The sequence below is a fragment of the Oncorhynchus nerka genome, linkage group LG6 (assembly GCF_034236695.1).
Source record: "Oncorhynchus nerka isolate Pitt River linkage group LG6, Oner_Uvic_2.0, whole genome shotgun sequence".
NCBI lineage: Eukaryota > Metazoa > Chordata > Actinopteri > Salmoniformes > Salmonidae > Oncorhynchus > Oncorhynchus nerka.
The window spans coordinates 91,225,482-91,239,115 of NC_088401.1; the positions used below are offsets into that span (position 1 = coordinate 91,225,482).

Sequence of the window (13,634 nt, forward strand, 5' to 3'; positions counted from 1 at the left end):
CCCCTCTCAGGGTACTATAGATGTAAACATGTCCTCTTCTCCTCTCAGGGTTCTATAGATGTATACCTGTCCTCTTCCCCTCTCAGGGTACTATAGATGTAAACCTGTCCTCTTCCCCTCTCAGGGTACTATAGATGTAAACCTGTCTCTGACCCTCTCAGGGTACTATAGATGTAAACCTGTCCTATTCTCCTCTCAGGGTTCTATAGATGTAAACATGTCCTTTTCTCCTCTCAGGGTACTGTAGATGTATACCTGTCCTCTGACCTGTCCTCTGACCTGTCCTATTCCCCTCTCAGGGTACTATAGATGTAAACCTGTCCTCTGACCTGTCCTCTTCCCCTCTCAGGGTACTATAGATGTAAACCTGTCCTCTTCCCCTCTCAGGGTTCTATAGATGTAAACCTGTCCTCTTCCCCTCTCAGGGTACTATAGATGTAAACCTGTCCTCTTCCCCTCTCAGGGTACTATAGATGTAAACCTGTCCTATTCTCCTCTCAGGGTACTATATATGTAAACCTGTCCTCTGACCTGTCCTCTTCCCTCTCAGGGTACTATAGATGTAAACCTGTCCTCTTCCCTCTCAGGGTACTATAGATGTAAACCTGTCCTCTGACCTGTCCTCTTCCCTCTCAGGGTACTATAGATGTAAACCTGTCCTCTTCCCCTCTCAGGTACTATAGATGTAAACCTGTCCTATTCTCCTCTCAGGGTACTATATATGTAAACCTGTCCTCTGACCTGTCCTCTTCCCCTCTCAGGGTACTATAGATGTAAACCTGTCCTCTTCCCCTCTCAGGGTACTATAGATGTAAACCTGTCCTATTCTCCTCTCAGGGTACTATATATGTAAACCTGTCCTCTGACCTGTCCTCTTCCCCTCTCAGGGTACTATAGATGTAAACCTGTCCTCTTCCCCTCTCAGGGTACTATATATGTAAACCTGTCCTCTGACCTGTCCTCTTCCCCTCTCAGGGTACTATAGATGTAAACCTGTCCTCTTCCCCTCTCAGGGTACTATAGATGTAAACCTGTCCTCTTCCCCTTTCAGGGTACTATAGATGTAAACCTGTCCTATGAGCTGTCCTCTTCCCCTCTCAGGGTACTATAGATGTAAACATGTCCTCTTCCCCTCTCAGGGTTCTATAGATGTAAACCTGTCCTCTGACCTGTCCTCTTCCCCTCTCAGGGTACTATAGATGTAAACCTGTCCTCTGACCTGTCCTCTCCCCTCTCCCTCTGACCTGTCCTATTCCCCCTCTCAGGGTACAGCCTGTCCTCTGGTCCTCTTCCCCTCTGTATAGATGTAAACCTGTCCTCTTCCCCTCTCATGTAAACCTGTCCTCTGACCTGTCCTATTCCCCTCTCAGGGTACTATATATGTAAACCTGTCCTCCTGTCCTCTTCCCCTCTCAGGGTACTATAGATGTAAACCTATCCTCTTCCCCTCTCAGGGTAGATGTAAACTATAGGGATGTAAACCTGTCCTCTGACCTGTCCTCTTCCCCTCTCAGGGTACTATAGATGTAAACCTGTCCTCTTCCCTCTCAGGGTACTATAGATGTAAACCTGTCCTCTGACCTGTCCTCTTCCCCTCTCAGGGTACTATAGATGTAAACCTGTCCTCTTCCCCTCTCAGGGTACTATAGATGTAAACCTGTCCTATGAGCTGTCCTCTTCCCCTCTCAGGGTACTATAGATGTAAACATGTCCTCTTCCCCTCTCAGGGTTCTATAGATGTAAACCTGTCCTCTGACCTGTCCTCTTCCCCTCTCAGGGTACTATAGATGTAAACCTGTCCTCTTCCCCTCTCAGGGTACTATAGATGTAAACCTGTCCTCTTTCCCTCTCAGGGTACTATAGATGTAAACCTGTCCTCTGACCTGTCCTTTTCCCCTCTCAGGGTACTATAGATGTAAACCTGTCCTCTGACCTGTCCTCTTCCCCTCTCAGGGTACTATGGAAGAGAAGATCTATGACCGCCAGGTGGCTAAACAGTCTCTGTCCTTCCGAGTGGTGGACCAACAGCAGATAGAGAGACATTTCACCATGAATGAGCTGACGGAGCTCTACGCCTTTGAACCTGACCTTCTGGATGATCCCACTGGCAAGAAGAGCAAGAGGACCACGCCAATGCTGCCAAAGGTACCGAGGCTAGATGGGATGGCTGGGGGGGTATAATCTCTCTAGGACAGGCGTCGGTAACATCTGTCCCAGGAGGATGGGATGTGACTAATAACGAGGAACCATTGTCACTGGTTATTTGGACAAATCACAGTTTTGTGTGCTCACCTGGCCCCCTCTCATAAATCTGTGTAGTGGAGGGAACATGTGGCCCATCTGGCCCCCTCTCATAAATCTGTGTAGTGGAGGGAACATTCAGCTCATCTGGCCCCCTCTCATAAATCTGTGTAGTGGAGGGAACATGTGGCCCATCTGGCCCCCTCTCATAAATCTGTGTAGTGGAGGGAACATTCAGCTCATCTGGCCCCCTCTCATAAATCTGTGTAGTGGAGGGAGGGATCTGGCCCCTCTCATTCAGGGAACATGTCATCTGGCCCCCTCTCATAAATCTGTGTAGTGGAGGGAACATGTGGCCCATCTGGAACATGTGGCCCATCTGGCCCCCTCTCATAAATCTGTGTAGTGGAGGGAACATTCAGCCTCATCTGGCCCCCTCTCATAAATCTGTGTAGTGGAGGGAGCTCATCTGGAACAGTGGAGGGAACATTCAGCTCATCTGGCCCCCTCTCTCAGTATTCAATCTGGTGTAGTGGAGGGGAGGGAACAGTGGAGGGAACATGCAGCTCATCTGGCCCCTCTCAGTGGAGGGAACATGCAGCTCATCTGGCCCCTCTCATAAATCTGTGCAGTGGAGGGAACATGCAGCTCATCTGGCCCCCTCTCATCTGTGTAGTGGAGGGGCTCCCCCTCTCATAAATCTGTGTAGTGGAGGGAACATTCAGCTCATCTGGCCCCCTCTCATAAATCTGTGTAGTGGAGGGAACATGTGGCTCACCTGGCCCCCTCTCATAAATCTGTGTAGTGGAGGGAACATTCAGCTCATCTGGCCCCCTCTCATAAATCTGTGTAGTTTCAGCTCATCTGGCCCCCTCTCATAAATCTGTGTAGTGGAGGGAACATGTGGCTCACCTGGCCCCCTCTCATAAATCTGTGTAGTGGAGGGAACATTCAGCTCATCTGGCCCCCTCTCATAAATCTGTGTAGTGGAGGGAACATGCAGCTCATCTGGCCCCCTCTCATAAATCTGTGTAGTGGAGGGAACATGCAGCTCATCTGGCCCCCTCTCCTGTAGTGGAGGAACATGGTCATCTGGCCCCCTCTCATAAATCTGTGTAGTGGAGGGAACATGCAGCCCTCTCTCTCATAAATCTGTGTAGTGGAGGAACATTCAGCTCATCTGGCCCCCTCTCATAAATCTGTGTAGTGGAGGGACACACCTGTGTAGTGGAGGGAACATGTGGCCCATATCCTTCACTGGACCTGGCCCCCTCTCATAAATCTGTGTAGTGGAGGGAATGGCTCACCTGGCCCCCTCTCATAAATCTGTGTAGTGGAGGGAAATGCAGCTCATCTTCTCATAAAATGAACATGCAGCTCATCTGGCCCCTCTCTGTTGGAGGAACATGCAGCTCATCTGGCCCCCTGCTCACCGAGCCCCTGCAGAGGAACAGGTCCCCCTGTGTGGGTATAGACACACCGCAATATCCTTCACTGGAACAACGTGAACCAAATAACATTTAAATGCCAAGATGCTCTCTGTTAACCTGCTCCCTCTGACACAGGTGTGTGTGTGTGTGTGTGAATGTATAACAGGTTAGTGTGCAGCCAGCTGCCTTTGATCTTTAGAGATGTCATAAACCCTGTTGTTTATCCCTCCCTCGGTCTGTCCGTCCTGCGTCCACCCTCCAGCTCTCTCTCTGTCTCTCGTTCCTTTGTTTCCTCTCCTCCCATGGGTGCAGGTGCTGTGTGACAGGCTGGTTTGGCCCCCGAGGGCCCCACCATGCCGTTTAATGATCTCAGCACAGCCTTTAGAGAGGCTGTCTAACAGCACAACACAGCTGCCCCCGACATTCATCTGTTTACTGCCTTTTATCAAATAGATGGATGAATCGTTTGGAAGGAGAGGGGAGGTGAATCGTTTGGAAGGAGAGGGGAGGTGAATCGTTTGGAAGGAGAGGGGAGGTGAATCGTTTGGAAGGAGAGGGGAGGTGAATCGTTTGGAAGGAGAGGGGAGGTGAATCGTTTGGAAGGAGAGGGGAGGTGAATCGTTTGGAAGGAGAGGGGAGGTGAATCGTTTGGAAGGAGAGGGAGGTGAATCGTCAGTAGGAAGGAGGGGAGGTGAATCGGCTTGGAAGGAGAGGGGAGGTGAATCGCTTTGGAAGGAGGGGAGGTGAATCGGTTGGAAGGAGAGGGGAGGTGAATCGTTTGGAAGGAGAGGGGAGGTGAATCGTTCAGTCCACAGCTGTCCTTCAGTCCACAGCTGTCCTTCAGTCCACAGCTGTCCTTCAGTCCACAGCTGTCCTTCAAGTGTCTCTGTGGTTTTGACAGTATCTTTGATCCTGGACACCTACCGACAACACAGACCCTGTTGGCAGGACAGGCAGTTACAACTGAGCTACCTCTCACCCTCTCTTCTCCTCACCTGAGTACTTTTTCTTCTCTCTCTCTCCATCAGTCTACCTGATGGTGTGTCATTAGTCCATCCCTCTCTTTAAAAAAAAGAGAGTGCCCTATAGGGTGCCCTAAAGAGTGCCCTATAGGGTTAACGTAGTGCATTAAATAGGGAGCCATTTGGGACACAGGCTTCCTGTCTTCCTGCTCTAGAATAGTGAACACTAATTGCAGACCAAGGAAGCAGCTTGTTTCCTCCTAATGACAGAGAAGGGAGCAACCAGGGGCCCCACTAACCCCAGACACTGGAGAAGCCCCAACACACACACACAGATACATAAGGGGCCCTGCAGGTGTGTTCCCAGCTCTCAGCAGGTGACATAATAGTATTTAGCTGCCGTACAGGACTGACGGGCTCCCAGTAGTCTACTGTCTATAGTGGTGAAATGGCTCCCAGTAGTCTACTGTCTATAGTGGTGAAATGGCTCCCAGTAGTCTACTGTCTATAGTGGTGAAATGGCTCCCAGTAGTCTACTGTCTATAGTGGTGAAATGGCTCCCAGTAGTCTACTGTCTATAGTGGTGAAATGGCTCCCAGTAGTCTACTGTCTATAGTGGTGAAATGGCTCCCAGTAGTCTACTGTCTATAGTGGTGAAATGGCTCCCAGTAGTCTACTGTCTATAGTGGTGAAATGGCTCCCAGTAGTCTACCGTCTATAGTGGTGAAATGGCTCCCAGTAGTCTACCGTCTATAGTGGTGAAATGGCTCCCAGTAGTCTACTGTCTATAGTGGTGAAATGGCTCCCAGTAGTCTACTGTCTATAGTGGTGAAATGGCTCCCAGTAGTCTACTGTCTATAGTGGTGAAATGGCTCCCAGTAGTCTACTGTCTATAGTGGTGAAATGGCTCCCAGTAGTCTACCGTCTATAGTGGTGAAATGGCTCCCAGTAGTCTACTGTCTATAGTGGTGAAATGGCTCCCAGTAGTCTACCGTCTGTAGTGGTGAAATGGCTCCCAGTAGTCTGTCTATAGTGGTGAAATGGCTCCCAGTAGTCTACTGTCTATAGTGGTGAAATGGCTCCCAGTAGTCTACTGTCTGTAGTGGTGAAATGGCTCCCAGTAGTCTACTGTCTGTAGTGGTGAAATGGCTCCCAGTAGTCTACTGTCTGTAGTGGTGAAATGGCTCCCAGTAGTCTACCGTCTATAGTGGTGAAATGGCTCCCAGTAGTCTACCGTCTATAGTGGTGAAATGGCTCCCAGTAGTCTACTGTTTCAGATGTTTCTGCCGAACTCTCCGTAAGCCTGTAGTATTCTGTCGGCTTCCACAGATCCACTTCCACAGGTCAGGGCTTCCACAGCTCAGGGCTTCCACAGCTCAGGGCTTCCACAGATCCACATCCTCAGTAGTGATGAATAAATATACTATATACATCATAACTACTCAGTGGCCGAATTTCTTCAGCACACTGAGGTTGAATAGTTGCTGTCGTGCCTTACACCATTACAACTTTTCCGAGATGTGTACGCTGAGGAATCTCCCTCCCCCCCGTTTCTCTCTCTCCCCCAGCTCTCCCCCGTTCTCTGAGGAATGGGGCCTGGTTCCTCCTGAAGTCCACAATCTGCTCCTTTGTTTAGCTAACGTCCTCCCTCCTGGTTTCTCTCTCCACCCTCCTCCAGAGTACCTACCTCCTCTCTGTAGGCCATCTTGTCGCTGTCCTAATCAGGCCTATTTAGAGTAAAAATCCCTCCCCCCGTTTCTCTCTCCTCCCTCCTCCTGTTTCTCTCTCCTCCCTCCCCCGTTTTTCTCTCTCCTCCCTCCTCCCGTTTCTTTCTTCCCCCGTTTCTCTCTCCTCCCTCCCCCGTTTTCTCCTCCCTCCTCCCTCCTCCCGTTTCTTTCTCTCTCCTCCCTCCTCCTCCCTCCCGTTTCTCTCTCCTCCCTCCTCCCGTTTCTCTCTCCCCCTCCCGTTTCTCTCCTCCCTCCTCCCGTTTCTCTCTCCTCCCTCCTCCCGTTTTCTCCCTCCTCCCGTTTCTCTCTCCTCCTCCCGTTTCTCTCTCCTCCCGTTTCTCTCTCCCCTCCCTCCTCCCGTTTCTCTTCTCCTCCTCCCCCTGTTTCTCTCCCTCCCCCCGTTTTCTCTCCCTCCCTCCCCCGTTTCTCTCTCTCCCTCCCCCGTTTCTCTCTCTCCCCCGTTTCTCTCCTCCCCCCCGTTTCTCTCTCCTCCCTCCCCCGTTTCTCTCTCCTCCCTCCCCGTTTCTCTCTCCTCCCTCCCCCGTTTCTCTCTCCTCCCTCCTCCCGTTTCTCTCTCCTCCCTCCCCCGTTCTCTCTCCTCCCTCCCCCTTCTCTCCTCCCGTTTCTCTCTCCTCTCCTCCTCCTCCTCCCGTTTCTCTCTCCTCCCTCCCCCGTTTCTCTCTCCTCTCCTCCCGTTTCCTCCTCCCTCCTCCCGTTTCTCTCTCCTCCCTCCCCCGTTTCTCTCTCCTCCCTCCCGTTTCTTTCTCCTCCCTCCTCCCGTTTCTCTCCTCCCTCCTCCCGTTTCTCTCTCCTCCCTCCTCCCGTTTCTCTCTCCTCCCTCCTCCCGTTTCTCTCTCCTCTCCCGTTTCTTTCTCCTCCCTCCTCCCGTTTCTCTCTCCTCCCTCCTCCCGTTTCTCTCTCCTCTCCTCCCGTTTCTTTCTCCTCCCTCCTCCCGTTTCTTTCTCCTCCCTCCTCCCGTTTCTCTCTCCTCTCCTCCCCCTATCCCTCCTCTCCAGCTGCCTGGTGTTCCACCCTGTAGTAGAACACTCAAACCAGCTGTTGGACTTTGTCATCTCTGATCAGATTAACAGAATGTATTTTTTTTCTCCACTTTTAGGGTTTTGATTAGTTAAAAAAGAACTGGTGCTGTCGGTTGTGGTTTCATGGTGTCCTAGCTGACGGCTCCATCTCTCCTGTAGGACCCCTTCCTAGCTGACGGCTCCATCTCTCCTGTAGGACCCCTTCCTAGCTGACGGCTCCTTCTCTCCTGTAGGACCCCTTCCTAGCTGACGGCTCCTTCTCTCCTGTAGGACCCCTTCCTAGCTGACGGCTCCATCTCTCCTGTAGGACCCCTTCCTAGCTGACGGCTCCATCTCTCCTGTAGGACCCCTTCCTAGACCACAGCAATAAGGGACCAATTGTGGGCTATCATGAACTTGACTCCATGACCTTAACCTGACCTAACCTTAGCCTGACCTTAACCTAACCGTGCTGTAACTTCTCTCCTGTAGGACCACAGCAATAAGGGACCAATTGTGGGCTATCATGAACTTGACTCCATGACCTTAACCTAACCGTGCTGTAACTTCTCTCCTGTAGGACCACAGCAATAAGGGACCAATTGTGGGCTATCATGAACTTGACTCCATGACCTTAACCTAACCTTAACCTGACCTAACCTTAGCCTGACCTTAACCTAACCGTGCTGTAACTTCTCTCCTGTAGGACCACACCAATAAGGGACCAATTGTGGGCTATCATGAACTTGACTCCATGACCTTAACCTGACCTAACCTTAGCCTGACCTTAACCTAAGCAATAGGAAGGAACAGATTGTGGGCTATCATGAACATGACTCCCTGCTGGATCACAAGGAAGAGGAGGCTCTCAGCGAGGAGGACCGCAAAGCAGCCTGGGCCGAGTACGAGGCGGAGAAGAAGGTACAGTCAGACAGACTCTGAACAGCTTCTACCCCCAAGCCATGAAACTGCTAAATAGTTAGTCCGGGTAGCGATTTGGGTAACTATGTAACTGTCTGCATTGACCCTTTAAGCTTGGCCCTTCGGCGTGGCTGGATTTTAGAGGCCCCCCCATCTTGGCCGTGTAGAGCCCATTTTAGAGCCCCCCAACTTGGCCGTGTAGAGCCCAGAGCCCCCAACTTGGCCGTGTAGAGAGCCCCCCAACTTGGCTGTGTAGAGCCCCCCATCTTGGCCCCCATCTTGGCCGTGTAGAGCCCCCCATCCCCAGCCCCCCCCATCTTGGCCGTGTAGAGCCCCCATCTTGGCCGTGTAGAGCCCATTTTAGAGCCCCCCCCCAATCTTGGCCGTGTAGAGCCCCCATCTTGGCCGTAGAGCCCCCCATTTTAGAGCCCCCAGCCCCCCCATCTTGGCCGTGTAGAGCCCCCCATCTTGGCCGTGTAGAGCCCCCCAAGAGAGCCCCCAATCTTGGCCGTGTAGAGCCCCCCAATCTTGGCCTTGGCCGTGTAGAGCCCCCCAACTTGGCCGTGTAGAGCCCCCCATCTTGGCCGTGTAGAGCCCCCCATCTTGGCCGTGTAGAGCCCCCCATCTTGGCCGTGTAGAGCCCCCCATCTTGGCCGTGTAGAGAGGCCCCCCCATCTTGGCCGTGTAGAGCCCCCCCCCCATCTTGTAGAGCCCCCCCAACTTGGCCGTGTAGAGAGCCCCCCATCTTGGCCGTGTAGAGCCCCCAACTTGGCCGTGTAGTGAATTGTTTAACATTTAAGACAATTTCCTGCAATTCTACAAATTACTCCATGGAGCTGAGAGAATGTTGCCCGTTTAAAGCGATTTTATTTTGCACAAACACAAAATCAATACTGCTAAATTATTTGTTTTTGGAATTTGAATTCTCCCTGACAGTCTAGCTTTTATTTTGGTGATTGTTAGTTCTCAAAGATGATCTCATTGTATATACAGTTGAAGTCAGAAGTCTACATACACCTCAGCCAAATACATTTAAACTCAGTTTTTCACAAATCCTGACTTTTAATCCTAGTAAATATTCCCTGTCCTAGGTCAGTTAGGATCACCACTTTATTTTAAGAATGTGAAATGTCAGAATAATAGTTGAGAGAATGATTTATTTCAGCTTTTATTTCTTTCATCAAATTCCCAGTGGGTCAGAAGTTTACATACACTCAATTAGTATTTGGTAGCATTGCCTTATAGTTGTTTAGCTTGGGTCAAACATTTTGGGTAGCCTTCCACAAGCTTCCCACAATAAGTTTTTTGTCCGATTCCTCCTGACAGAGCTGGTGTAACTGAGTCAGGTTTGTAGGCCTCCTTGCTCTCACACGCTTTTCAGTTCTGCCCACAAATGTTCTATGTGATTGAGGTCAGGGCTTTGTGATGGCCACTCCAATACCTTGACTTGCCACAACTTTGGAATTATGCTTGGGGTCATTGTCCATTTGGAAGACCATTTTGCGACCAAGCTTTAACTACCTGACTGATGTCTTGAGATGCTGCTTCAATATATCCACATAATTTTCGTCCCTCATGATGCCATCTATTTTGTGAAGTGCACCAGTCCCTCCTGCAGCAAAGCACCCCACAGCATGATGTTGCCACCCCCGTGCTTCACGGTTGGGATATTGTCTTCGGCTCGCAAGCCTCCCCTTTTTCCTCCAAACATAACGATGGTCATTATGGCCAAACAGTTCTATTTTTGTTTCATCAGACCAGAGGACATTTCTCCAAGAAGTACAATCTTTGTCGTCATGTGCAGTTGCAAACCATAGTCTGTTTTTTTAATGGCTTCTTCCTTGCTGAGCGGCCTTTCAGGTTATGTCGATACAGGACCAATTGTGCAAGTTCTCCCACTTAAAAAGATGAGAGAGGCCTGTAATTTTCATCATAGGTACACTTCAACTATGACAGACAAAATGAGGGGGAAAAATACAGGAAATCACATTGTAGGATTTTTTATGAATTTATTTGCAAATTATGGTGGAAAATAAGTATTTGGTCAATAACAAAAGTTTATCTCAATACTTTGTTATATACCCTTTGTTGGCAATGACAGAGGTCAAACGTTTTCTGTAAGTCTTCAAGGTTTTCACTGTTGCTGGTATTTTGGCCCATTCCTCCATGCAGAACTCCTCTAGAGCAGTGATGTTTTGGGGCTGTTGCTGGGCAACACAGACTTTCAACTCCCTCCAAAGATTTTCTATGGGGTTGAGATCTGGAGACTGGCTGGGCCACTCCAGGACCTTGAAATGCTTCTTACGAAGCCACTTCTTCGTTGCCCGGGCGGTGTGTTTGGGATCATTGTCATGCTGAAAGACCCAGCCACGTTTCATCTTCAATACCCTTGCTGATGGAAGGAGGTTTTCACTCAATCTCATGATACATGGCCCCATTCATTCTTTCCTTTACACGGATCAGTCGTCCTGGTCCCTTTGCAGAAAAACAGCCCCAAAGCATGATGTTTCCACCCCCATGCTTCACAGTAGGTTTGGTGTTCTTTGGATGCAACTCAGCATTCTTTGTCCTCCAAACACGACAAGTTGAGTTTTTACCAAAAAATTTCTATTTTGGTTTCATCTGACCATATGACATTCTCCCAATCTTCTTCTGGATCATCCAAATGCTCTCTAGCAAACTTCAGACGGGCCTGGACATGTACTGGCTTAAGCAGGGGGAAACGTCTGGCACTGCAGGATTTGAGTCCCTGGCGGCGTAGTGTGTTACTGATGGTAGGCTTTGTTACTTTGGTCCCAGCTCTCTGCAGGTCATTCACTAGGTCCCCCCGTGTGGTTCTGGGATTTTTGCTCACCGTTCTTGCGATCATTTTGACCCCACGGGGTGAGATCTTGCGTGGAGCCCCAGATCGAGGGAGATTATCAGTGGTCTTGTATGTCTTCCATTTCCTAATAATTGCTCCCACAGTTGATTTCTTCAAACCAAGCTGCCTACCTATTGCAGATCCAGTCTTCCCAGCATGGTGCAGGTCTACAATTTTGTTTCTGGTGTCCTTTGACATCTCTTTGGTCTTGGCCATAGTGGAGTTTGGAGTGTGACTGTTTGAGGTTGTGGACAGGTGTCTTTTATACTGATAAGAAGTTCAAACAGGTGCCATTAATACAGGTAACGAGTGGAGGACAGAGGAGCCTCTTAAAGAAGTTACAGGTCTGTGAGAGCCAGAAATCTTGCTTGTTTCTAGGTGACCAAATACTTTTTTTCCACCATAATTTGCAAATAAATTCATTATAAATCCTACAATGTGATGTTCTGGATTTTTTTTCTTCATTTTGTCTGTCATAGTTGAAGTGTGAAAATTACAGGCCTCATCTTTTTAAGTGGGAGAACTTGCATAATTGGTGGCTGACTAAATACTTGTTCTCCCCACTGTAGATACTTTTGTATCTGTTTCCTCCAGCATCTTCACAAGGTCCTTTGCTGCTGTTCTGGGATTGATTTGCACTTTTAACACCAAAGTACGTTCATCACCAGGAGACAGAACGCCTCTCCTTCCTAAATCAAAGAGACTAAGTGCGCCTTCTTCACGATGCTCTCCTTCCTAAATCAAGTGCGCCTTCTTCACGATGCTGTCTGTGTGGGTGGACCAATTCAGTTTGTCTGTGATGTGTACGCCGAGGAACTTAACTTACTACCCTCTCCACTACTGTTCCATCGATGTGGATAGGGGGGTGTTCCCTCTGCTGTTTCCTGAAGTCCACAATCATCTCCTTAGTTTTGTTGACGTTGAGTGTGAGGTTATTTTCCTGACACCACACTCCGAGTGCCCTCACCTCCTCCCTGTAGGCCGTCTTGTCGTTGTTGGTAATCAAGCCTACCACTGTTGTGTTGTCCGCAAACTTGATGATTGAGTTGGAGGCGTGCGTGGCCACGCAGTCGTGGGTGAACAGGGAGTACAGGAGAGGGCTCAGAACGCACCCTTGTGGGGCCCCCGTGTTGAGGATCAGCGGGGTGGAGATGTTGTTGCCTACCCTCACCACCTGGGTGCGGCCCGTCAGGAAGTCCAGTACCCAGTTGCACAGGGCGGGGTCGAGACCCAGGGTCTCGAGTTTGATGACGAGCTTGGAGGGCACTATGGTGTTAAATGCCGAGCTGTAGTCGATGAACAGCATTCTCACATAGGTATTCCTCTTGTCCAGATGGGTTAGGGCAGTGTGGAATCGATATGCTGATCAAATTTAGGGAGTCTTGTTTTCAGATTAGCCTTGTTAAAATCCCCAGCTACAATGAATGCAGCCTCCGGATATATGGATTCCAGTTTGCAAAGAGTCAAATAAAGTTCGTTCAGAGCCATCGATGTGTCTGCTTGGGGGGGGATATATACGGCTGTGATTATAATCGAAGAGAATTCTCTTGGTAGATAATGCGGTCGACATTTGATTGTGAGGAATTCTAAATCAGGTGAACAGAAGGACTTGAGTTCCTGTATGTTTCCTTCATCACACCACGTCACGTTAACCATGAAGCATACGCCCCCGCCCCTCTTCTTACCAGAAAGATGTTTGTTTCTGTCGGCGCGATGCGTGGAGAAACCAGCTGGCTGCACCGACTCCGATAGCGTCTGTCCAGTGAGCCATGTTTCCGTGAAGCAGAGAACGCTACAGTCTCTGACTGAGCGGTATGACGGCTGCGTGGTCCCATGGTGTTTATACTTGGATACTATTGTGTGTACAGATGAATGTGGCACCTTCAGGTGTTTGGAAATTGCTTCCAAGGATGAACCAGAGTTGTGGAGGTCTACCATTTATTGGGGCTGAAATCAGGCCTTGGCTGATATCTTTTGATTTTTCCCATGATGTCAAGCAAAGAGGCACTGAGTTTGAAGGTAGGCCTTGAAATACATCCACAAATACACCTCCAATTGACTCAAAAGAAGCTCCTAAAGCCATGATATAATTGTCCAAGCTGTTTAAAGGCACAGGAAACTTCTGACCCACTGGAATTGTGATACAGTGAATTATAAGTGAAATAATCTGTCTGTAAAAATGTGTTGGAAAAATTACTTGTCATGCACAAAGTAGATGTCCTAACCGACTTGCAGAAACTATAGTTTGTTTACAAGAAATGTGGTGGTTGAAAAACGAGTTTTAATGACTCCAACCTAAGACTTAACTGTCTCTATAACCCTCTCTGTCTCTATAACCCTCTCTGTCTCTATAACCCTCTCTGTCTCTGTCCCAGGGTCTGTCTCTGTGTGTCTCTATAACCCTCTCTGTCTCTGTCCCAGGGTCTGTCTCTATAACCCTCTCTGTCTCTATAACCCTCTCTGTCTCTATA

General features: G+C 49.4%; 1 protein-coding gene across 1 annotated transcript in view; it reads left to right on the forward strand.

Annotated features, from left to right (window-relative positions):
• Nucleotides 1–13,634, forward strand: part of atrx (ATRX chromatin remodeler) — a 111,194-nt gene that overhangs the window by 90,196 nt on the left and 7,364 nt on the right. The window contains 4 exon segments of the mRNA XM_065020010.1: nucleotides 1,954–2,145; nucleotides 3,696–3,705; nucleotides 6,080–6,095; nucleotides 8,177–8,300. Of these exon segments, the coding sequence (XP_064876082.1) occupies nucleotides 1,954–2,145; nucleotides 3,696–3,705; nucleotides 6,080–6,095; nucleotides 8,177–8,300 (342 nt within the window).